The following is a 21,849-nucleotide window of genomic DNA, read 5'->3' as shown; positions in this document are numbered from 1 at the left end:
GAGGTTTGGCTTCACTGCATTTTTGTCACCTTCTCTTCTCAAGGTGGATCACTTGGACAAGAACGGTCAGTGCGCGCTGGTGCACGCCGCCCTCCGAGGACACCTGGAAGTGGTGAAGTTCCTGATCCAGTGTGACTGGAGCATGGCTGGGCAGCAGCAGGGGGTGTTCAAAAAGAGCCACGCCATCCAGCAGGCCCTGATCGCCGCAGCCAGCATGGGCTACACGGAGGTAAGGCTCTCAGCCCATCGCTCTGCATGGGACACCAAAGGATAACCATGATTTCTAGCCAGAATATCAAGCAAGGGGGGCTGGGAGGTGGAGCTGTCATTGACTTGACTTTAGATTTTGCTTTTGTTCAGTATAATCCATAAAAACGTAGATAACGTGCTCAGATCAGAGGAGCTAATTAAAGAAAGCTGGGTAATTGCTATTAGCTTAAAGTGGCTGTGAGTTGAACCCATTAGAAGCAGATGTGACTTCAAAACCTTACAGATCTGCACGCTGACATCATTTGTAACAGGGCACAGGACTTCGCAAATGAGAGTTTTCCCCCAAACCATAGCAGTCACCTTGGTAACTTACAAAAGCAATTTCATGTTTGTTATACCCTAAATGCACGTGGCTGCTTACAGAATATACTGCAGGTTCCTGTTGGGAGGTGCTTGCAGGCACAGCTGATGATAAACTTGCGGAGTTTTCCAGCTTTGGTGATGGAACAAGTGTTGTGCATGTCTATAATTGATCCTGATCACTGCTGGAGCCACACCAGAATCCTTGCTGGGATCTCTGGGAGAGTATTTACTTGAGCTGAGGGTTCCAGGCAGAAATTCAGTGCCTTCTCCTCAGTGTATTCAGAGCAGCTCTTGTTAAAATGTCAGCAGTTTATCTATAATGCATCGAGGTTTGTGAGCTGACATGTCATTTTGTTTTAGATTGTCTCCTACCTGCTCGACCTTCCAGAAAAAGATGAAGAGGAGGTGGAGCGAGCACAGATCAACAGCTTTGACAGTCTCTGGGGAGAGACAGGTGATTTCTGCAGATCTCTAGCTTCTCCTGCATGCTTGTGTTTGTGTTTACGGGCTCCTGGTACACACCTGATCCCTGCTTTGTTCTGACAGAGAGGATCCCTTCCTCTGATTTCATTTGAGGTTACAGATGCCAAGGTGCTTAAGTAGACAGTTGGGCTTTGGGAAATCCTGAGCTTCTGCAGCTCCTGATGCTGGCTTGAAGCGTGGGGCACAAAGCAGCTCTGACTGCCAGCCCACTGGTTTCTGAAACATCCCATGTTAAGTCAGGTGGATGCACACTGCTGCTCATTCTCTCTTGATACTTTGCATATTTACTCAAAGCATCTCCGTTCTGCTCCCCCCCTTCCCTGTAACACACAGCACTGATTGCTAAGCTATCCATTATTTAACACCTGCTAGTTAAAAATAAGTCCTTTGTGCAGTGCTTTTCCTGGTGCTCACAGTCTAACACAGAAGCCCTCCTTTCCTCACTGCCCCCAAAACAAAACCAGCCATCCCCCCTTTCCTCCTCACACACACACAAGTCACTCTGTCATCTCCATTTCTTGAGCTATTCAAACCTGGCCTTGTTGGCTTTTGTCTCCAGTGACCTCTTAAATATTACCTGCTGTCTCCTGCACTCAGCTCACCAATCCACTTGCATCAGTGCTCCTGTCGAGCTGATGCACTGCGGTGCCATCCCTGTCTGGGTGAGAGAGCCCTGCCTTCAACTCCATCAGCTTTGTTTAACAGTGACATGCTCCAGGCTGCAGGCACTGCTGTGCTGGGCTCAGGTTGGCTGCAATTCAAGCAGGGAAGGGCTGGGTTATGGTCTGAGCTGATTGGCACTCGGTACTTCTGAAAGTACAGTGCTGTAATGGATGGAGCTTGCTGGGCATGCTCTGCTTTAAATGGCAGAAGGAGAGGAGTGAGGTGTCCCAGCATGGAGTGGAGCATGGGGGAAAGCAGCAGCTCGCTGCACACACAGCCACAGAGCAGCAAGGGCATGCTGCCTTTATTGGTGGAAATAATGCCACAAATGTACAAGTGAACCATTTAAAAGTGCCCCAAGGGCATCACAGAGCAAAAAAAAAAAGAAATTGGATATAGGATTCTCCAAATGAAATGATGGAGTATTGGCAGTTAGTAACAAAATAGTGGCATTTTTATTGGTGAGCCGGGTCGTAACCCCAGATCAGAGATGGCTCATCCAGAATGTGCACTGCTGAAGGGTAGCTGATAGATGGTGGTCCAGATGGCTTCAGAGTTTGGTTAGAAGTGATGGAGACGTGTCCCTGCAGTGTGCCCTCAGAGGCAGCATCGGGCAATGCAGATGTTCTTCTTGGGTTAGGATAGTCCTAGTTGTCTGGATAAGCTGGCAAAGCTTGGTGGAGAGCCCTGCAGCTTTCCCAGCTGTTCTGTGGCTCTGCCGTTCCCTCCAGCTCTGCCTTTGCAGGTCACAGCCCTCCCTTCCCTCCTCTCTTTCTGCTCCCAATGCTTTGCTGCATGCTCTTCTCCGTGCAGAATCCCAGCTCTTCTCTTCCTTCACATCTGGGTAGCTCTGCTGTTCCCAATCTGCCTGCTGCCCCAGGGTCTCCAGCAGAAACCTTTCCCCACTGTCACCTTCCTCCCATACCTCTCCCCTTCAATGCACTCACATCTAGAAGGGATAGCTGGCAGCACAGACTGCTGATGAGCACATAGCAGACAAACTGGGGAGCTGTTAGAAATGAATCCCCACTTACCCATTACAACAGCTATGGGTAAGGCAGGAAAAGGAGCAAAATTGAGCCAAGCACCAGCAGTCCTTCCTTCCATCACAGGTAAGATGCATTCATATGGATCGCAAGACTCCCTCGCACATTGTTCTAATTTTATTTTCCCAAGAGTAAGCAGTGAGTTTAGTTTGCACTTGAAGAGAGAACGCTCATTTCCACCGTTTTTTCTATTCCAAAAATAGCAGTCTGCTCTAAAAATCCGAGTGGGGACTTTTCTGTCTTTTGATACTTGTTGCTCATGTATCTGATGTGCCATAGAGCAGAGCCTGGCTCAGTGATGTCAGCCTGATCTCATCCCACAGCAGCGCCAAGTTACATCATAAGGTCAGGAATTGCTGACAGCACAACTCCAGATGGATCGTGTGCCCCCGGGACGAGGCTCCCATCAAACCCAGCACAAAAGCATCTGAGTCACTTGTAACAGCTCCATCAGGGCTGGAGGTGCAAGAGCTGCAATACCGCCTGCATGTATCCTGCTGCCAGCCCCTGAAATGGATCCACGCGCCGTATCAGAGCCCACTGCGATGTAATGATTCCTTCTGCAGATCAACTTTGTTTTGCTGTAGGAAAGCAGGCAGGCTTTGCACAGCAGGCAGTGTGCTGCAGCAAATCCCTTCTGCTGGAGAGCCGACATCCTCATGTTCGAGGGCGGATGGAGTCGGCTTGGGTTTTGTTGGATGTGTTTTGGGAATTGCAGCAACTGTTTCATGGCATCTATGCCAAGCCTTGGTTATTGCAAGGTGTGATAGCATGGCATTCTGTTCTCCTGAAAGAGCTGCAGTGTAAACACTCCCATTTTCCAGCTCTGGTCTCCTCTTGCTGGCTGGGCTCATTTGGCTCAGTTCTTCACACTGAGCCATCAGCTCTCAGGCAGCAAAACTTCGAACCAAACCACTTCTCTCGTTTCATCTCCTTTCCTGGCCCTTTCCAGTCTTCATGCAGCAGAAAGGAAGTTGTGCCTTGCACTGTGGGTTCTGTGGTGGCTCCTGCAGGCACATCAGATGGGGATGTCAGCAGGTGAATGCATGCACCTGAGGAGTGCTAAAAGCTTAGGGAAGTGGGTGCTTGCAGGAGGCTTCCCAAAGTGGTTTAATTGAGCTTTGGAACCGGGATGGATGAGCAGAACTGCTGCACAGTGCTGCAGGACAGAGGAGTCCAGCAGAGCAAAGCTGAGAAGGGTATGGCTACAGATCCAGTCGTCCCATTCCAGTAAAGTCTCTTCCAAAGTCTTTTTTGTGGTGAACGCAGACTGTAGCTGCTTTACATATCATTTTGATATTAACCCACAACACTTCAAGTGCAGGCAGGTTTAGAAATAGAACCCCAAAGCCCCGCGTGCTGATCGCTCTGCCGTGCACATTGGTCACAGTCCTGCTATATTGCTAGCTTACGTTTAAAACCCACATGGATCTGATTATAGGTGCTGCAGTATGTTCTGCTCGTGGTAAAGGGATGATTTTTCTTTTAACTCTTGCTGTCTCTCAACTCCGAGTGAAGAGGACTCGAGCATAATGTGGGAACAGAAGAGAGAATTAATTAAATCCCCCACCATTAACAGCGATGGAGTTGGAAACCCATCAACACCTCGTAATCAGCCGTCCCACAGAAATGTACTTCAGAGAAAAAAACAAGCGACGTCAGTTCGAAATAGACTCCCACCTTCTGCTCCAACTCCCACCGGAGGCAGCACTGAAGTGCAGAGAGATGGGGGGGAGGAGAGAAGGAGGAACTGAAAAGTCTAAAATTAATACCAAAGACGAGTCAAAGGCAGGTCCTGCACTCGGAGCTGGTTTTGGATGTGTCTTTTTGAACCCACCGTGACTTTTCGGGTTGGCAGAGCGGAGTTGGAGAGGGAGAAGGTATCAGCTATTTTTCCCAACCCACTGAAGCTGAGAGACCAGAGAATCACAGAACCATAGAATGGCCTGGGTTGCAAAGGAGCACAGTGCTCATCTGGTTCCAATCCCCTGCTGTGTGCAGGGTCGCCAACCAGCAGCCCAGGCTGCCCAGAGCCACATCCAGCCTGGCCTTGAATGCCTGCAGGGATGGGGCATCCACAGCCTCCTTGGACAGCCAGTGTGAGATGATTTGGTTTTTGCACAATGACTGTTGCAGGTGGGGTCAGTCCTTCCCAGAAGGAGCGGCCAAAACGAGCATTTTGCATGGAAAACATCTGAGTGCATAGACACCACTTTTGCTTTCCAGTTACTCCAGAGATCCACAGGCTGACATAAAAAAAATCCCCCATCCCAACAAAGCTGCTCTGGGTTCATTCCAACATAGGAGAGCCCAGAGCTCGCTGCCGGGAAATCGTCCCTGATCCATCCCTCATCCTCTGTTGGCGTTGCCCATTGGGTGCTGTGGTTGGGGCACCATGGAGCCATCATGGCTGCTCCCCTCACTGCCTCTTCTCTCCACAGCACTGACGGCGGCTGCGGGCCGGGGGAAGCTGGACGTGTGCCGGCTGCTGCTGGAGCAGGGAGCTGCCGTGGCGCAGCCCAACCGGCGCGGCGTGGTGCCTCTCTTCAGCGCCGTCCGGCAGGGCCACTGGCAGGTCAGCATCCCGTCCCACCTCTGCCTGGTTGGAAATGACCTCTCAGATCCCCAGGCCCAACTCCAGCCCACCCCATCGTGCCCATAACCACATCCCGCAGTGCCACATCACGTTCTTTGAACACTTCCAGGGATGGGGACCCCCTCACCTCCCTGGGCCGCCTGTGCCAACACATTGCCACGCTTTTGGAGAAGAAATTGTCCCTAATTCCCAATCTGAACCTCCCGTGGTACAACTTAAGGCCATTACCTTTCATCCTGTTGTTGGTCCCTGGAGCAGAGGCCAATCCCCTGCTCATTACAGCCTCCTGTCAGGGAGCTGTAGAGTGTGAGGTCAGCCCCGCGCCCAGCTTGCTTTCCAGGAAGGTTTGCCAAACCCTTAAGATGCAGGGACCACTGTGGACCTTCTGAGCTCCCATCTCCTTCTAGCACTCCTCCAGGTGTGCCCTTGCTTTGTGTGTTGCAGATTGTGGACCTGCTGCTCACCCACGGCGCCGACGTGAACATGGCAGACAAACAGGGCCGGACACCGCTGATGATGGCTGCATCCGAGGGACACCTGGGCACGGTGGAGTTTCTGCTTGCACAAGGTTAGAGCACGTGCTTGGAGCGTGTTGGGGTCTGACCACAGCAAGTCCCCTCCCAGTACTTTCTGCATTTCCTCAGCGGTGGGGATTGCGGCCCCATTGCCGGGTTGGGCAGTGGGAGAGGTCCCCATCACTTCCCCAGCTGTTGGAAGGCACAGTTATGGGCAATATACTCATCTTGGCTGTATATTTTGTTTTCTGTGCTTGACACTCATGGCCTCCAAACCACATATTGTGTAGGAATTACAATGGCAGTGTTATGAGAGGTGCTTTGGGCACTGAGGGCAGAGTGTGCCCCTGAGCTGTGCTTCCAGCTTTCCCCTCAGACAGAAATCAACGAGTAATGCACCTGAACTGCAAGCAAGACCACAGAGTGATGCTCAGCCCCAGGGCCAGGGGTTGGGGTGTGATATCACTCCCATTTTCAGTGCTAGCATTGCTACCCATGGTTTTGACACCCACGTGAATGGGATGGTAAAGCCCTAACATGGGAAAGGATTTGGTGTGTTGAGTGTTTTGAAGACGGTGTGCTCTTCAGGTCTAGTACTCACAGATAGTACTCACAGATCCACCTTGCTCAGTGCTTTTAGCGTCTAACAACTGCTTTGCTCGGAGTCATTCAGTCAGCAAGAATGTATTTCAGTTTTATTCATTTCTGATGTCACGTTTGAGGTGATTCAGAGCAGCACACTGCCTGCTGCCTGTACAGACACCACGGTTTCTGTCCTTTCTTAAATACAGGCCAGTGGGACTTGCACTGCCCTGCATGGGGCTGTGACAGTGATCACGAAGCTGAGGGTCCAAGAAATCAAAGCCATAAAAACCTTTTGTACTTGAAAGGGACTGTTCATCTAAGTAGCTCGTTAAACAGCACTGAATCTGCCGTAACACGTGGTCCTGAAAAGTAAGCTCAAGCCTGGGCAGAGTACAGTGATATATAGGGTATGTTAATTAAAATGGCTTTAACAATCCTGTTTAATGTTTCATTAAAATCAAAGTGTGTGAATCATAAGCCATAAGCAGTAATTAGAGTGTTGCAAAGCAAATCTCGTTTGGCTGTGCTTGATTAACGCAGCCAGCGTTTGTAAACACTTTTTATTAACCGAGTTGCAGTCCTCAATCAACTTGAAATCCGGACTGGTGGAGTTACCTGCTGCTCTGTGAGGAGCAGAGGAGGAGCAGAGCTGTGAACCATGAATTAAACCTCCCTGGTTGTACCCCTGCCAGAGCAGCTGTCGGTCCATTGTCCATTGTTGTATCCAGACAGAACCTTTGATGGCACTTGAAGTCAATTCCCCTCCAGACTTTGTACTTGTTCCACGTCCTTAATGCTGTGAGTGGGTCAGAGACCCCTGGGGAGTGCAGGATGCATTAAGGAGCAGAGAAGCACACAGAGGTTCTGATGAGAGTCTGGCTCTGCTGTGGCACTGTCTGCTCACTGGGACCTTCAGCTTGGATCACTGCATTGGTGCCCGAAAATCTGAGTATGTCACTCCATTGTGTGGTGGCTCTTCCCTTGGACTGGGGAAGGAATGGGATGGTTGGGTGATGGTGCAGCTTTCCAGCTTCCCTCTTGGTGCGGGAGCCTTCTCAGCTGCTCCAAAAGGCAGGGAGGGAAAAAATAAGAGAACTGTAAAATACCCTGAGTTGGAAGGAACCCATAAGGATCATTGAGTCCAGCTCATGGATCTGCACTAGAGAATCATGGAATCCTAGAATATCCCAGGTTGGAAGAGACTCTTAAGGATCACTGAGTCCAGGCTCCGCACAGGACCACCCAACAACAGAGGACTTTGTTTAATTGCAAGAAGGGAGCTGGTACAACTGAGAAGGAATGAAATGAGGTTTATCCTTGGTAGTGGAGCAGCAGTTGGCCTCAGCTAGCTGAGGATCATCTCGAGAGCTTTCACAGAAGGATTTGTGGATTCCACATGGGGCAGTGATACAGCAGGTTGCAGGAGATGAGGAGCAGTGTTGGCAGCAGAGTGCCACCTCAGCACACCAGACTGCCCCAGCCGTGCTGTGCACGCAGCAGGCACAGTGCTGGGGCTGTGCTGAGAGCTCTAGATGCAGATTTGTGAACATGATCTCCAGCAAATGTTCACGTTGTTTTGCTCCTCCACAAACAAGATGGGCGAGCTGGAAGACATAGCAGCTCACTGTCATCTGGGCAATGTGTGCTACCCAGGGATGTGTCAGCTGGGATGAATGGGAACTTCAGGATGTTCACATTCCTCCCCCACTTGCTAAGCTTTCTGGAGCCAGGGAGAAACACATGCTTGAGAGTTTACCTACAGGAGAAAAACTGCTGCAGCGATTCATGCCAGGCTGCTGGCAGGAGCATCCCACAGGTAGGCACAGCTCCTCGGAGCAGCAGAACTGATGCACATCTCTTCTGCACGCTGGAGAGCGAGAGCCCTGCGTGTGCCATGGCAACAGGAGCTGTCTTTGTGCCACGCAGAGGAGTGTTCACTTAATGCTGCTGTTCGAATCACGTATGCGGATCCATATGCTGTGTGAAGCAATGCTGACCCGTTGGTATGGCAGCGCAATTTCTGCATCCAAGAAAATGTCAAGCTCCCCCCTCCTTGGCTTGCAGTTGGCAGTAGTTTATCCCACAACGTTGTATTTGTATTGGGTAAAGTTCAGGGAGAAATACTGCTGGAAATTGTGTTGATTTGGGTAGAAGGGAGGGGGGTGAGGAGGGGGAAATACACGCTTCTGGGGAAGAATGGGGGTGATTTAGTTCCCCTGGTATGCCGCAGCCTGCTGAAACAGCAGAATGGCCCCCAGCTCTGATTCACAGGCTGGATTTAAAAAAAAAAAAAAAAGAAAACACCAAAAAACAGTTAAAAGGAAAGATTGACAACTCAGCTGAGGGATGTCACATCCACCCTGCTGCTCGGAGGCTTTTGCCAGGAGGGTCTGCGGAGCGAAGTGTGAACAAGCCTGCAGCTCAGTGTGAATAAACCTGCCTGCACAGCTCCCATCAGTGCATTTCGAGTTGTGATGGAGGGTGAGCTGCAGAGTGAGAGAAATGCTAATAAAGTAATTAATAATTACATGTATCATTCTCTAAAAACAAGCTGTCATCACTGCGTGGAGAGTTTGTGCTGGTTTGTTGTGTCATAGAGCTTGCAAGTGAGCTGCCACTTGTCCTTCCAGGTGCCTCCATTTCTCTGATGGACAAGGAGGGCTTGACAGCCCTCAGCTGGGCTTGCCTGAAGGGCCACCTGGCCGTGGTGAGGGCCCTGGTGGAGAATGGGGCAGCCACCGACCACGCTGACAAAAATGGGCGCACACCACTGGACCTGGCAGCTTTCTACGGCGACGCGGAGGTGGTGAGTGGCAGAACCAAAAGGGCAGCTTGCCTTAACCCCTCCAAGTAGTACTGCACAGCTTGGTGTAGACAGCATGGCTTGGTATAGCAAATCACTGAGTCATAGAATGGGTCGGGTTGGAAGGGACATTAGGGATGGTAGAACCATGGAATCACAGCACGGTTGAGTTGGAAGGGACCTTAAAGATCATAGAAACATGGAATGGTTGAGTTGGGCTGGAAGGGACCTTGAAGATCATAGGCGCATAGAAGCGCAGCACAGTTGAATTGCAGGGGGTCCTGAAGACCACAGACCCGCATAACCACGACATGGCCAGGTTGGAAGGGACCCCACTGCCCCACCCCCTGCCATAGGCTGGCTGCCCTCCACGAGCTTAGGCTGCCTAGAGTGGCATTGGACACCTCTAGAGGTGGGACACCCACAGTTCCAGGCAGCACCAGGGCCTCACCACCCTCTGGCTAAAGATTTTCCTCCCAGCATCTGACGTAGATCTCCCCTCTTTTAGTTGGAGCTGGGTAAGCTGTTGCTGGATGTCCTTCCCCAGCAAGCTGACGGCTGGTTTGCCATTGCAGGTTCAGTTCCTGGTGGATCACGGGGCCATGATCGAGCACGTCGACTACAGCGGGATGCGTCCCCTGGACAGGGCGGTGGGGTGCCGCAACACCTCGGTGGTCGTCACCCTCCTGAAGAAAGGAGCAAAGATAGGTAGGGCCTGGGGGACACCCGGTCAGCTCTGTGTGGGGGCACTCGGAGTGAAAACCCCAACCCGGAGGCAGCCTCAGCCCCACTGCTGCTTCGTACCCCGAAAGCAGCCCCGAGTCAGGAGCGCCGTTGTTCACGTGTTAAATTGGGATGTTTTATTGCTGTCATATCACTTAGAGAAAGTGAATAAACAACTGTTTCTTTGGCAAGGTCTTTCCTCCGGTAATGCCTTTTCTATCTTTACTAGTCCGAGCCGACAGGCGTGCTGTGTCCATGCATTGCTGTGAGCTGCTGCCTTCACTGCTCTGTATACGCTTCAGACCTCAGTGTTACCTGCACTGCGCCACGCAGCCGCTCACGTTGCGTTTTCCTGTGAAAGGGGATTTGCTGGTGCATTGGCTTCTTTGCTGCCTGCCTCTCACAGCTGCTTTTTTCCTTTCTTTTTTTTTTTTTTTCTTCTTTTTTTTTTTTTTCACCTTCATCCATTTTTTTCCCCTCTCTCCTACAACTTTTTGTTTTCTCCTTTCTTTGAAGGTTGTCAGACGTTACCGAGTCGCCCACGAGGTATATCTCATTGCTGTCAGCATCAGCCTCGATCTGATAGCTTTGTCAGCCTTGCTTTCTCCTGTTTGATTTAGCCTGCATGCGTCCCCAACACCTCTAATCTTTTAATTTACCTCACCTTCGAATAATTTTTTTAAATGACTGTTGCAGAGAATAACTTGAACTCAAAAACTAACCTGCTTCCCCCAAAATGTACTGAATCTACTTATAGAAATAGCAGTGACTTATTCCTCCCCCACACTAATGAGCTGTCCCCAGATTTTGCCACCCCAGTATCAGTCAGATAACGATGCTCTGCATTGGGTCCCCTTGTGCTGTCCCACAGCACTTCTTTGCTTCAGAGCATCTCCAACTCAGCACTAGTTTGTGGCCAGGATTTGCTGCTACGCTCATAGATACAGCTATTAATTCACGAGTAAATTATGTACTGTTACTCTTGATGTAACCACTTGGATTTGCCCTTTAAACGCCTCTCACTCCCCCCACACTTTGCCCCCACCCCAGTTCTGCAAACAGCACTGCCCTCTCGTGGAGATGGCTCCCACCATTTCCCCACATGGCCGTGCTGATTAGTGCCAGCGTTAATGACTGACCGCCAAGGAAAAACCATTGCAATGTGGATGCCATTAATTTTAAGTACAAGAGGAATTGTCAGCTCCATCATTGGGTGCTCTTTGACCACACCACAAGTTGTTCTCTCCAGCAGAAATTCCCACCCCAGGATATTTTTTCCACCCAGCTTCCTACCACCCTTGCATTGTATGAGTTTTTTACCCATCATGCATCCTGTACACTGCAGGTCCAGCAACATGGGCGATGGCCACCTCCAAACCAGACATCATGATCATCCTGTTGAGCAAGCTGATGGAAGAGGGAGACATGTTTTACAAGGTGAGAAGAGTTTTCTTGAAGAGGTGGGGAAAATGCAGCTTACAGCATGTATTTGTTCCTCCTTTGATAGCAGTGTGAGCAGTGCTGCTGCCTTAAAGCCTGCAGGATTCCTTGTGCTGAAACTGACTTTGGTTAGTGGGGTTGGGGAGGGGGAGGTTGAATGCCAAACTCCCTAACAAAGCTGAAGCAAAGCCAAGCTGTCTGCGTTCTGGGCCTGAGCCAGCGCTTCATTTCCTCCTTGAAAACACCAGAACCCAAGTGCTTTCCAGAGGTTCTCAGTGCTGATGTCATCCCGTCAGATCTGGCAGCGTTGTGGTTACCTGACAGCTGTGAGCTGTGAGCAAGGCAACAAGGCAGCATAGCCCAGAGAAGTGCTGTGAAGGAAAAGGAACTTTTTGTGGTGGAAACAGACGCAGGTGGCTTTTTCATTGTCCTTTAGCTCGTGGGATGTGTTTTACCATTGTGGTTAGAGTTGCTTTCGCTCCTTGTGTTGTTAAGACCTGAAGATCTGCACACACACATAAAAATGTGCAAGTACAACAATGATTCACTGTGAGGCTCCAAGGGTAAAGGAGAAAATATGCAAAGCTGGCATTGCAACTGCAGTTATCTACCAGAGATACGTGATGCGACTCCGAAACCTGAATCAAAGAGGTTTTCAAGCTTACGGCTCATAGCTGCAAAACTTCTGTCTGGGGCATCATGAATTGTGTGCATCCCAGATCCCATTCTGTCCTCTTTCTCTCATTCCAGCTGCTATGGATGACCCCCTTCAGGGCACAGATCATGCCATCCCAAAAGCAGGTGCCCAAAATAGCAAGGCTGAGTCACCTTTTGAAGGTGACTGTTGCGTCCCAGTAACGATAAAAGGAACCCAGCTGACAGGCTTAGATGCAGACACCTAATTTCTAAACATCTGCAGTCCAGGAGATGAATCCCAATCCATTTGTCCAACATCAGAACCACATCAGTGCAGTAATGCTTATCTTTGCTATTGCTGTTGCACCCAAAGACCGACGCTTTGTGTTCTTTACCCTCCCTAGTGCTTGCTGAGGTTTGAGTCAATCACACATCAGAGTGGTGTGGAAGGCTCATTGCCAGAGTGCTACTCCTCAGCACCGTGAAGTTGCACTGGATATGCACTGTGTGGCTTCTGAAGTGCACAGCATCAACCACTGAGCTGTTGGTGGGCTGCCAGGAGTGCATCTACCTTTGGGAGGGATGTAGGGCCCTGCAGAGCTGGCTTACTGGTCGCCCAACTCAGAAGTTCGTTTGTCCATAAGCCAGATGGAGTTGGATCAAGTTATTAAAACAATTCTTGATGAGTTCCCTGCTGCCTGGGATGGGAGAACTCAGCTTACACATGGCATCTGCATTTCCAGATCAGATACTGGACGAATGGTCTGGCTTTCATTTCTAGCGAACAGTTAAATAATGAGATCATGTTACCTTCACCGCCAGAACATCCATGGGTCTGGCAGTGCTTTGCAGTAAACTCACCCAAAGGATTTGCTTTGACATGTTCTCCTTCTATCAGAAAGGTAAAGTGAAGGAGGCTGCCCAGCGCTACCAGTACGCCCTGAAGAAGTTCCCCAGGGAAGGCTTTGGGGAAGACCTGAAAACCTTCCGTGAGCTGAAGGTGTCGCTCCTTCTCAACCTCTCCCGATGTCGAAGGAAAATGAATGTAAGTCACACAGCACTCAGAGCCACGTCCCTCCTGCAGCCCTGCCCCAACCTCCGTGGTCTCCTCTGTGTGCCCTGGTTGTCCTTCACAGAGCACGGGTATTTTATGTATTGCCAGAGGAGCAAAGTAATGATTTAATATGCATCTGTGGTGATGAAAAATTCATGGCTGTGTTTACAGCGTTTTGAATTTTTTATCACTCCCTTTTGATGGTGATGTGGATTTTGGGGGGTGGAGGCATTTTTCACATTTCTAGGGCAGTAGTGAGGGAGGAGGAGCCAGGAGATGCTCTCCTTGGAATGCTAATTAATTTAAAATGAAGGAGCAGATGCTAAGGGGGCTGATGCTTCCCCAGGGCAGTGACTCATCTGCAGACACCCCCACTCACTCCCTCTCCTCCCAGCACTGCCGTAGCACTGTCACTCCCTGCTCCAATCCAGCAGCATCTATCTGGTGACAAACCTCAGCAGCACGTCTGTTCTCCAGCACACTGCCACCTCCCCCTTGCTCTCAGACTTTCACCTCCACAACTTTTCAAGTCTCTGTAGACTCAAAAAGTGATATCTCCGCCAGCGATGATTGCATGGGGAGGGAGGATGGGATTTTGTGACACCCTCATTGCTTTAAGCTAGGAGGGAGACAGATGAAAAGCAATGAAAAGGAAATCTGAGTGCTGGGGAATGAACAGTGCAGTTTGCAGAAGTGTGAATGTTCTCTCAGCAAGGCAGCCCCTTGCTAAGCCTGCACATAAAGGACAAGATCTCCAGCTTGCTACTCATTGGGTCATCCCGGGGTTTGTGATACAAACTGGATGGTTGTAAGCAGTTGTGCAGTTTTTGTACCTGTAGGTTGGACCATGAGGGTAACTGCCTCTTACCTACGTGTCTGCTTTGGTCTGTTAGGTGGTATTTCTTCAGTAACTGCTGCTGAAGGTACAAACAAAAGTATTTGCCACTGACCAGACTTGAAATGTTCCCCTGTAGGTTCAGAAGTAGAAATCTGATTGAAGATGTTTGCGTATTTAGGCCAAACTGTAAAATGCCAACCTCTGGCCAATGCCTGAGAATCTGACAGCCCCCTCCACCCCCCGTAGTGAGGCACATGCTGCTCTGTGGCCTCTTTGCTCAGATGAATCGCAGCGTCAACTTCTCCCAGCAGCGTGTCCCCATAACAAATCCCAGCATGGACACCTTGGGAGAGATTAAACCTCACCCTGGTTTTTTTTTAGGGTACACACGGCCTTACCTGTCCCTGCACACTGGGCTGGGCTGTGCTCATAAACTTCATTTCTGGCAGGGTGGGCTTTGCTTACTGAGTTCTTGGACAAACAAGGGGTATTCCTGGGTGCTTTCTGCCAGGACTGCTAGGGGCTGGAGCCCGAGTCATGGAATCACAGAATGGCCTGGGTTGAAAAGGAACACAGTGATCATCTGGTTCCAACCCCCTGCTGTGTGCAGGTCACCAACCAGCAGCCCAGGCTGCCCAGAGCCACATCCAGCCTGGCCTTGAATGCCTGCAGGGATGGGGCATCCACAGCCTCCTTGGGCAACCTGTGCCAGTGCCTCACCACCCTCTGGGTCAAAAACTTCCTCCTCATATCCAACCTAAACCTCCCCATCTCACTTTAAAACCATTCCCCCTTGTGCTGTCAAGTCAAGCAGTGAGCATTCAGTTGGAGGAGATCCTCTTCACACCTGAGCTCAGCACTGAGGACAGGCAGCAGGATGTGAGCTGATCTCATGGCATTGCCACTCAGCATCCCATCTCCATCCTTCACTGTCCCACTTTTCCTTCCCACTCCCAACAACATAACATCTAGGGAGAGGCAAGAGAACAGTGAAATAGTGGCCCAGGTGGGAGATCTTGGCCACGCAGGTCCTGTTTGTAGCTCCCAGGGTACCAGCAGTCCCTTCCTTCGTGCACAGCTTTGTTCAGCCCTTTTCAAGTAAGTCAGTGTTTCAGAGTGGGAAGCTGAGGGCGTGGGAAAGGTTTCCTATCGCTTTCAACTGTGGAAAAAGAATCCTTCATGAGATTACATTCCAGGCTCTGTGAGACCAGATGTTTCCTCAAGACTGTAGGTTGTTGGACAGGGATTGCATGTTCTTGTTGGGGACACAATGAGAACAGAGCTGGTGGCATGCCGGCCTCTGCTGGGTGCTCACAGCATCCAGCAGCATGGAAAGGGCTTTGAGTCCTTGGATGTGCCAACAGAACACTTTGGTTGTAAGTGATGTCGAATCCATGTGAAACATTCCAGTACTGTCAGTTTTTCAGAGCTAACATGCAAAATATGTCTGTAATAAGTTCATCTTCTCCACAGTTTGTATGTTTTTATTTTTCTGCCTGTTCAATGACTCACCTGCCCACCTATTGTAATGACAGGACTTTGGAATGGCAGAGGAATTCGCTACTAAAGCACTGGAGCTGAAACCGAAATCTTACGAAGCTTACTATGCAAGAGCAAGGGCCAAACGCAGCAGCAGGTGAGGAGACAGAGAAAGCTGAGTGCATGCAGCTCTGTGTGAGCGTCCCCATGTGAAGAAGTGGCAAAGGAACATTCCTCCATGAGGTGACAAAACTGAGAGTAAATGTTTTTGAGCCATTCATCTTAGCTGGACTTTGGAAACTGTGCTGCACCGGGAGCCTTTACACCAAGACTGGCATTCTTTTAAGAATACATTTCAGTTCAACCTCAGCTTGAACTCGAAGCAAAAAGTGATTCATGTTATGTGAAGGGGCAGGCTCCTGTTCATCACAGTGCTTTTGTCTGACCTCAAATCCCCGACTCCATGCCCAGCAGCACTCCTTGCAGGGCAGAGCTGGTGACCAGTCATGCAGTGACTGTGCCAGCTGTTGTGCTTCTGGCCCTCGGAGCACTGGGCCGTGCACTATGGCCTTTCTGTGCATCTGGAGCCCATGGCATTCCCATGTTCATCCCCTGGAAGGGACCCCCTGTGGGGCTGCCTGCTTCTGCACTCCATGTGGGCGGCGCAGTCCTGACCTTCTGTTCTGCTGAGGAGCCCTTCAGCTGAGCCATGCTGACCTTGTGCCTTTCCTTTCATGGCTTTCCTCTCCATTGTTTCCAAAATGCTTTAAGGAAGCGTAAGAACTGGGTTCCAGATTATATCAGTCCCCAGGCATACAAGCATCCTTTTCTCCCCAGGTCTCTCCAGCACAAACTATGATCATTTCTGCCCTTGTTTGTTTCCCTGTTTGTGCAGCAGCCCTGAGGTCAGCACATCCAGAGGATGAGGCTTTTCCTCTTCGCATCTGGATTCCAGTAGGCTGTGTGGAAGCTCAGGCTGCTGTTGGGAGGTGCTGGGGAGTTTTTCTCTGTCTGTGATAGAGCAGCAATCCGGGGTGTTGGCACATCCAGCCCAGGGAGGGCTATCATCCCTCAGATCACAGTTGTGGTCAGATGGTTCTCCTCCAGAGCAAACAATGTCCCTGTAATTGACAGCCCACCTCCCTGAACTCCACCTCCTGTTACTCCTCACAGCCTTGCCGTTGCCATGCCATCCCTGGGGGGGGCTGCAGGTTTGCTAACATTGGTTGGTCTCTTCGTTCTGCAGAAGTTAGCCACATTCGTTGCAGAATTGGAGAGCCAGCTGAGCCTGAAGCGCTGCCCCTGGGAACCCCTGTGTTGTGCAGCCAGCTCTGACGCTGTGTGTGCTTGGCAGTGGGCAGAAGCGACGTTTTCACTGGCGTCAGCAGCTGCAGTTCCATCAGAGCTGCACACTCGTTTATGGCTACAGTGAGCTCAGCTGCTTTGGTTTCACCTTTGCTAACACAGGGCAGAGCTCGTGGTGGTGCTGTGAGAAGTAATCAGTCAGCCCGTAATGCACGCTGTGGAGGTGTTCTGCTACGCTGGGTTGTGCCATCTCAGGACCATATTTTCCCCTCTTTGTGGAGTGGCTGGCAGTATTTACCTTCAATTTGGATAAAATAAACCCCAGGGAGGGTTTTAGGACAGCAGCCAGCTGCAGCAGTCACAGTTTAAACCGGACAAAGCCATTTAACCCCCGGCATCCTTCAAGAACGGCTTTGTTCGAATGCAGAGTAACTTCAGTTCTCCTCTCTGTCCCTTTGTCAAGCAGGCAGTTTGCAGCAGCCCTGGAGGACCTGAACGAGGCCATCAAGCTGTGCCCCAACAACCGTGAGATCCAGCGGCTGCTGCTGCGGGTGGAGGAGGAGTGCCGGCAGGTGCAGCAGCAGCAGCAGCAGCAGCAGCAGCCACCCCCGCTGCCAGCAGAGCCTGAGCCCGAAGCCCAGCATGAAGAGCTGTATTCCGTGCAAGACATTTTTGAGGAGGAGTACCTCGAGCAGGACGTTGAGAACGTTTCCATTGGCTTGCAGACAGAGTCCAGGCCAAACCAAGGGCTTCCCATCATCCAGAGCCCACCCCCCTCCCCGGCTCACCGGGACTCAGCCTATATTTCTGGCTCACCTCTCGGCTCCCATCAGGTCTTTGATTTCAGGTCCAACAGCTCGGTGGGCTCTCCCACCAGGCAGGGCTACCAGTCCACGTCTCCCACTCTGTCTCCGACGCACCAGAATTCCCATTACCGGCCCAGTCCTCCGCACACCTCTCCTGCCCATCAGGGCTCCTCGTATCGCTTCAGCCCACCCCCCGTCGGGAGCCAGGGGAAGGAATATCAGAGCCCACCGCCTTCTCCTCTTCGCAGAGGCCCTCAGTACCGCGCCAGCCCCCCTGCAGACGGCATGAGCGTGTACAGGTCGCAGTCGGGCTCCCCGGTTCGCTATCAGCAAGAACCCAGTGCTGTCAGCCCGCTTCCCGGCAGGCCCAAATCCCCCCTGTCCAAAATGTCGCAGCGCTCCTTCCAGATGCCCCAGCTGCCCGTGGCCGTGCCTCAGCAGGGCCTGAGGCTGCAGCCAGCAAAGGCGCAGATCGTGCGGAGCAACCAGCCCAGCTCAGCCGTGCACTCCAGCACCGTCATCCCCACCGGTGCCTACAGCCAGGTTGCCCACTCGATGGCCAGCAAGTACCAGGCGGCGGCAGGGGAGATGGGAGTCAACCAGAGCAGGCTGGTGTACCAGGGCTCCATCGGGGGGATCGTAGGGGACAGTCGGCCCGTGCAGCACGTGCAGGCCAGCCTCAGCGCGGGGGCCATCTGCCAGCACGGAGGGTTGGCCAAGGAAGATCTTCCGCAGAGGCCATCCTCGGCGTACAGGGGGGGCATGAGGTACAGCCAGACCCCCCAGATAGGGCGCAGCCAGTCTGCTTCCTACTACCCCATGTGCCACTCAAAGCTGGACCTGGAGCGTTCATCCCTGCCCTCTGGCCAGCTCGGCTCGCCGGACGTGTCTCACCTCATCCGGAGACCCATCAGCGTTAATCCCAGCGAAATCAAGCCTCACCCGCCGACCCCGAGGCCGCTGCTCCATTCGCAGAGCGTCGGCCTGCGCTTCTCTCCCTCCAGCAATAGCATCTCATCCACCTCCAACCTGACGCCCAACTTCCGCCCCTCCGCCTCGATCCAGCAAATGGAGATCCCTCTCAAGCCGGCCTACGACCGGGCGTGCGACGAGCTGTCCCCAGTGTCCCCCACTCAGGGTGGGTACCCCAGCGAGCCGGCCCGTTCCCGGACCACGCCGTTCATGGGAATCATTGATAAAACCGCTCGGACTCAGCAGTACCCCCACCTCCATCAGCAGAACCGGACCTGGGCCGTGTCATCAGTGGACACTGTTATTAGCCCTACGTCTCCTGGCAATCTCCCCCAGCCGGAATCATTTAGCCCACCTTCTTCAATCAGCAACATTGCCTTTTATAACAAAACCAACAATGCACAGAATGGCCATTTGCTAGAGGAAGACTATTACAGCCCCCATGGGATGCTGGCCAATGGGTCCCGGGGAGACCTACTGGAGAGAGTCACCCAGGCCTCCTCGTACCCCGATGTGAAGGTGGCGAGGACGCTGCCGGTGGCACAGGCCTACCAGGACAACCTGTACAGGCAGCTCTCCCGGGACTCCCGGCAAGGGCAGACATCCCCAATCAAACCAAAGAGACCATTTGTGGAGTCTAATGTGTAAGAGACGCTTGTTGGAGTAAGACCCTTATGTTTGCAGCACACACTTCCAAGCTTGATTTCCATGCATATTATTATTATTATTATTATTATTATTATTATTATTATTATTATTTTTATTTCTCTTTGGTAGCGACATGACCACGTTTCTCCGGTACTTGGTGCGGTGGTCAGACACCATGCACGCGCTCCGGCCTTTCCGTCCCCCAGCTGACTGTGAAGCCACCATCAGCCAAGCAGTACATTGCCCAATTCCAGCTGAGCTCCCTCACTTGGCAGCTGCCAACCAGGATATCCCAGTACGTGGTGCGGGGTAGGCCAGGAACATCCCTTACGCAGTGGGAGGTAACCGGATCTTTTTCAGGAGACAATCGCGTCCGATTTCAATCAGTTCCTTATGTCTCAATGAGCTCCTACTGCTGACAGTTCCCAGTGGGAGCAGAGCGGGTGTCCCAACAACCTCTTCTGGGGCTGCGTCTGCAGGCTGCCACACAGCAGGGCTGTTCCCTGCCCAGCTCTCCCTTTGCTCAGACAGAGCAGAGCATCGTTCGTAGCTATGCACAGCACCCATCCTGCTTGACCGGTGTGCAGCATTGCGATTGGAATTGTGTTTCTTTAATTGCTTACGCTGCCGGAAGGGGTGGGGGTCACCAGGTGCTTTGCTACTTTGCCATCTGGGTGTCCTGGTGTTGGTTTATTTGTGGGCATGTTGCAGGTGCTCAGAGATTGCACGTTCACGGGCCGAGGGAACTGGGTTAGGAGTGGGACTGCAGCTCAGTTGCCCCATTAGCAGATGGCTGCATCCCAAACGTGGCACCACATTTATCACCAGGACAGCTGAACGTTGGGATTTTCATTTGTTTTGGGGCTTTTTATGGTGTTCTGTCTTTTCGACTAGGAAATCCTTTCCAAAAAGGAAACCCACCATTTATTTCTTGGCTGGGATGCATAACGTGGCACTGTGGCTCTGGGATGGGATGAGTCCGGTGACAAAGGTTGCAGGGTCCATCCCAAAATCATGGAAAGCGATTGCTCTGTTCTCTTACCTATAGATGGGAGAGATGGTGCTTTGCTCTTTAAGGACCTTTAGTTAGAAGAGAGATATTTATAATTTATTTATGTGCTCTGTTTCAGGACATTTTTTTTGTGGTTTGGTTGTTTTTCTCTTATTTTTTGTACATCAAACACAAGTCACATCAAGGCAGTGTGAACAGCGGGGGACACTTCCAGAAACCTTTGTACTGAATTTTGCAGTTGTTCCCTGGCATTTCTTGGGATGAGTGGAGGGACTTCTTTACCAACGCTTCACTTAGTGCTGCTTGCTTTGTAATTTGCCTTTCCATTACTGAGGGCGATTGGTTGGACGAGCGATAAACCTGGAGCTTGTTTTAAAGCAAAAATAGTGCCTGTTGCCCACCGCTGAGCCTCACCCATAGCAGCTCTTAACAGCAAAATCATAGAACCATGACGTGGTTGGGTTAGAAGGGACCTTACAGCCCGCCTGGCTCCAAGCCCTGCCGTGGGCTGAGTGCCCTCCCCAGCTCAGGCTGACCAGGGCCCCATCCGTGGCGTTATGGGGCAAGAAAGGGATCTGGTGCTGAGCAGGAAAAGTGGGCAAAACCTGTTGATGTTTCCAAAGGGCTACCTATATCTGGACATAGATTGCAGAATGCCTCAAACTGAACCACAGCACTCAGCCTGGAGCTAAACCAGCCCCAGCGGTGGTCGGGCTCAGCCCAAGCTGGGCACAGCAGGACCTCGTGTCTCACAGACACACCAAGAGCATCCCGGGCTTTTCCTCTTGTGTTGTGTATTTGTCTGGGGCACTGTTTGCATTGAAGTTGGCTCGTTGCTTCTCAAGCACAGCTCAGCCCCGACCTTTGCTTTCTCACAGGGCTGGGGGAGCGCCGGCAGCGCTGCTTCTCTCCTTGGAAGCAGCGTGCTGCTGTGTGTCCCTCTTTTGGAAACGGTTCTGCTTCGCAAGTAGAAAACCCCTTCCCCTCAGCTTTCTGAACACGAGCAGCTTTCTGCCTTCAGTTGCTTCTTGGAATGGGAAAAGGAACGAAGCTCAGCCCCGCTCTGCTGCGCAGCAAAGCGCACACTTGGAGAGCTGCATGCGCTGCGCTGCTCACTGCCCCATGTCCCCCAGTGCCACCTCGGGTTTGTGAAGGTGTTTTAAGGATAAAACCAAAACACAGCTCTCACTGTAACCACACACACAGAGACAGCGCTGGCGTGGTGCAGCGCGTGGGTTTGTCACGATGGTGAGTGTTGCATTTTCACAGGATTCTTGCACTAGCAGTTTTCCATCTGTTCTCTCTGTACATGGGTGCACTTTACTGTTAGAATTTGTTCCTCTGATAAATACTGGATATTTAAACGTGAGTAGTGTCCTCGTTAGGAAATAGCAAAGCAGCTCTCGTCTCTTGGTGTATTTTTCAAAAAAAGAAAAAAGGAAAAAAAAAAAAACAAGCCACAAACCAACAAATTGTTTCTAGTTTCTAGCACAAGGACCAACTCTTGTACATAAGCATCGACAGGCGGAGTCGCTTTCAAACACGACGTCCTTTGCAGTGGCTTTAAGGCGCTTCCCCAGCAGTTCTCATAGGGGTGAGGAGCTGCTCTCCCCCCCCACCATCACGCTCGGGTTCGCTCGCGCAGGAGCAGAGGTCGGTGTGTGTTTGTGGT

General features: G+C 51.5%; 1 protein-coding gene across 3 annotated transcripts in view; it reads left to right on the top strand.

Moving 5' to 3' along the window:
- TANC2 (tetratricopeptide repeat, ankyrin repeat and coiled-coil containing 2) overlaps nucleotides 1–19,165 on the top strand; it is a gene marked incomplete at both ends in the record, with an annotated part of 120,677 nt that extends 101,512 nt beyond the window's left edge. For 2 of the 3 annotated variants that reach the window (XM_079547129.1, XM_079547128.1), the window contains 11 exons: nucleotides 44–229; nucleotides 934–1,027; nucleotides 5,207–5,340; nucleotides 5,806–5,929; nucleotides 9,092–9,267; nucleotides 9,840–9,972; nucleotides 10,504–10,533; nucleotides 11,333–11,424; nucleotides 12,962–13,108; nucleotides 15,491–15,591; nucleotides 17,206–19,165. In XM_079547129.1, coding sequence (XP_079403255.1) covers nucleotides 44–229; nucleotides 934–1,027; nucleotides 5,207–5,340; nucleotides 5,806–5,929; nucleotides 9,092–9,267; nucleotides 9,840–9,972; nucleotides 10,504–10,533; nucleotides 11,333–11,424; nucleotides 12,962–13,108; nucleotides 15,491–15,591; nucleotides 17,206–19,165 — 3,177 coding nt within the window. The remainder of the gene's footprint in view (nucleotides 1–43; nucleotides 230–933; nucleotides 1,028–5,206; nucleotides 5,341–5,805; nucleotides 5,930–9,091; nucleotides 9,268–9,839; nucleotides 9,973–10,503; nucleotides 10,534–11,332; nucleotides 11,425–12,961; nucleotides 13,109–15,490; nucleotides 15,592–17,205) is intronic. The other variant, XM_079547130.1, reaches the window with a different exon arrangement.
- Nucleotides 19,166–21,849: the final 2,684 nt, after the last annotated feature.

The sequence above is a fragment of the Tetrao urogallus genome, assembly GCF_951394365.1.
Source record: "Tetrao urogallus genome assembly, chromosome: 26".
NCBI classification, from domain to species: Eukaryota; Metazoa; Chordata; class Aves; order Galliformes; family Phasianidae; genus Tetrao; species Tetrao urogallus.
Note: the sequence above shows the minus strand (reverse complement) of the source record. Positions and strands in the feature narration are given on the sequence as shown.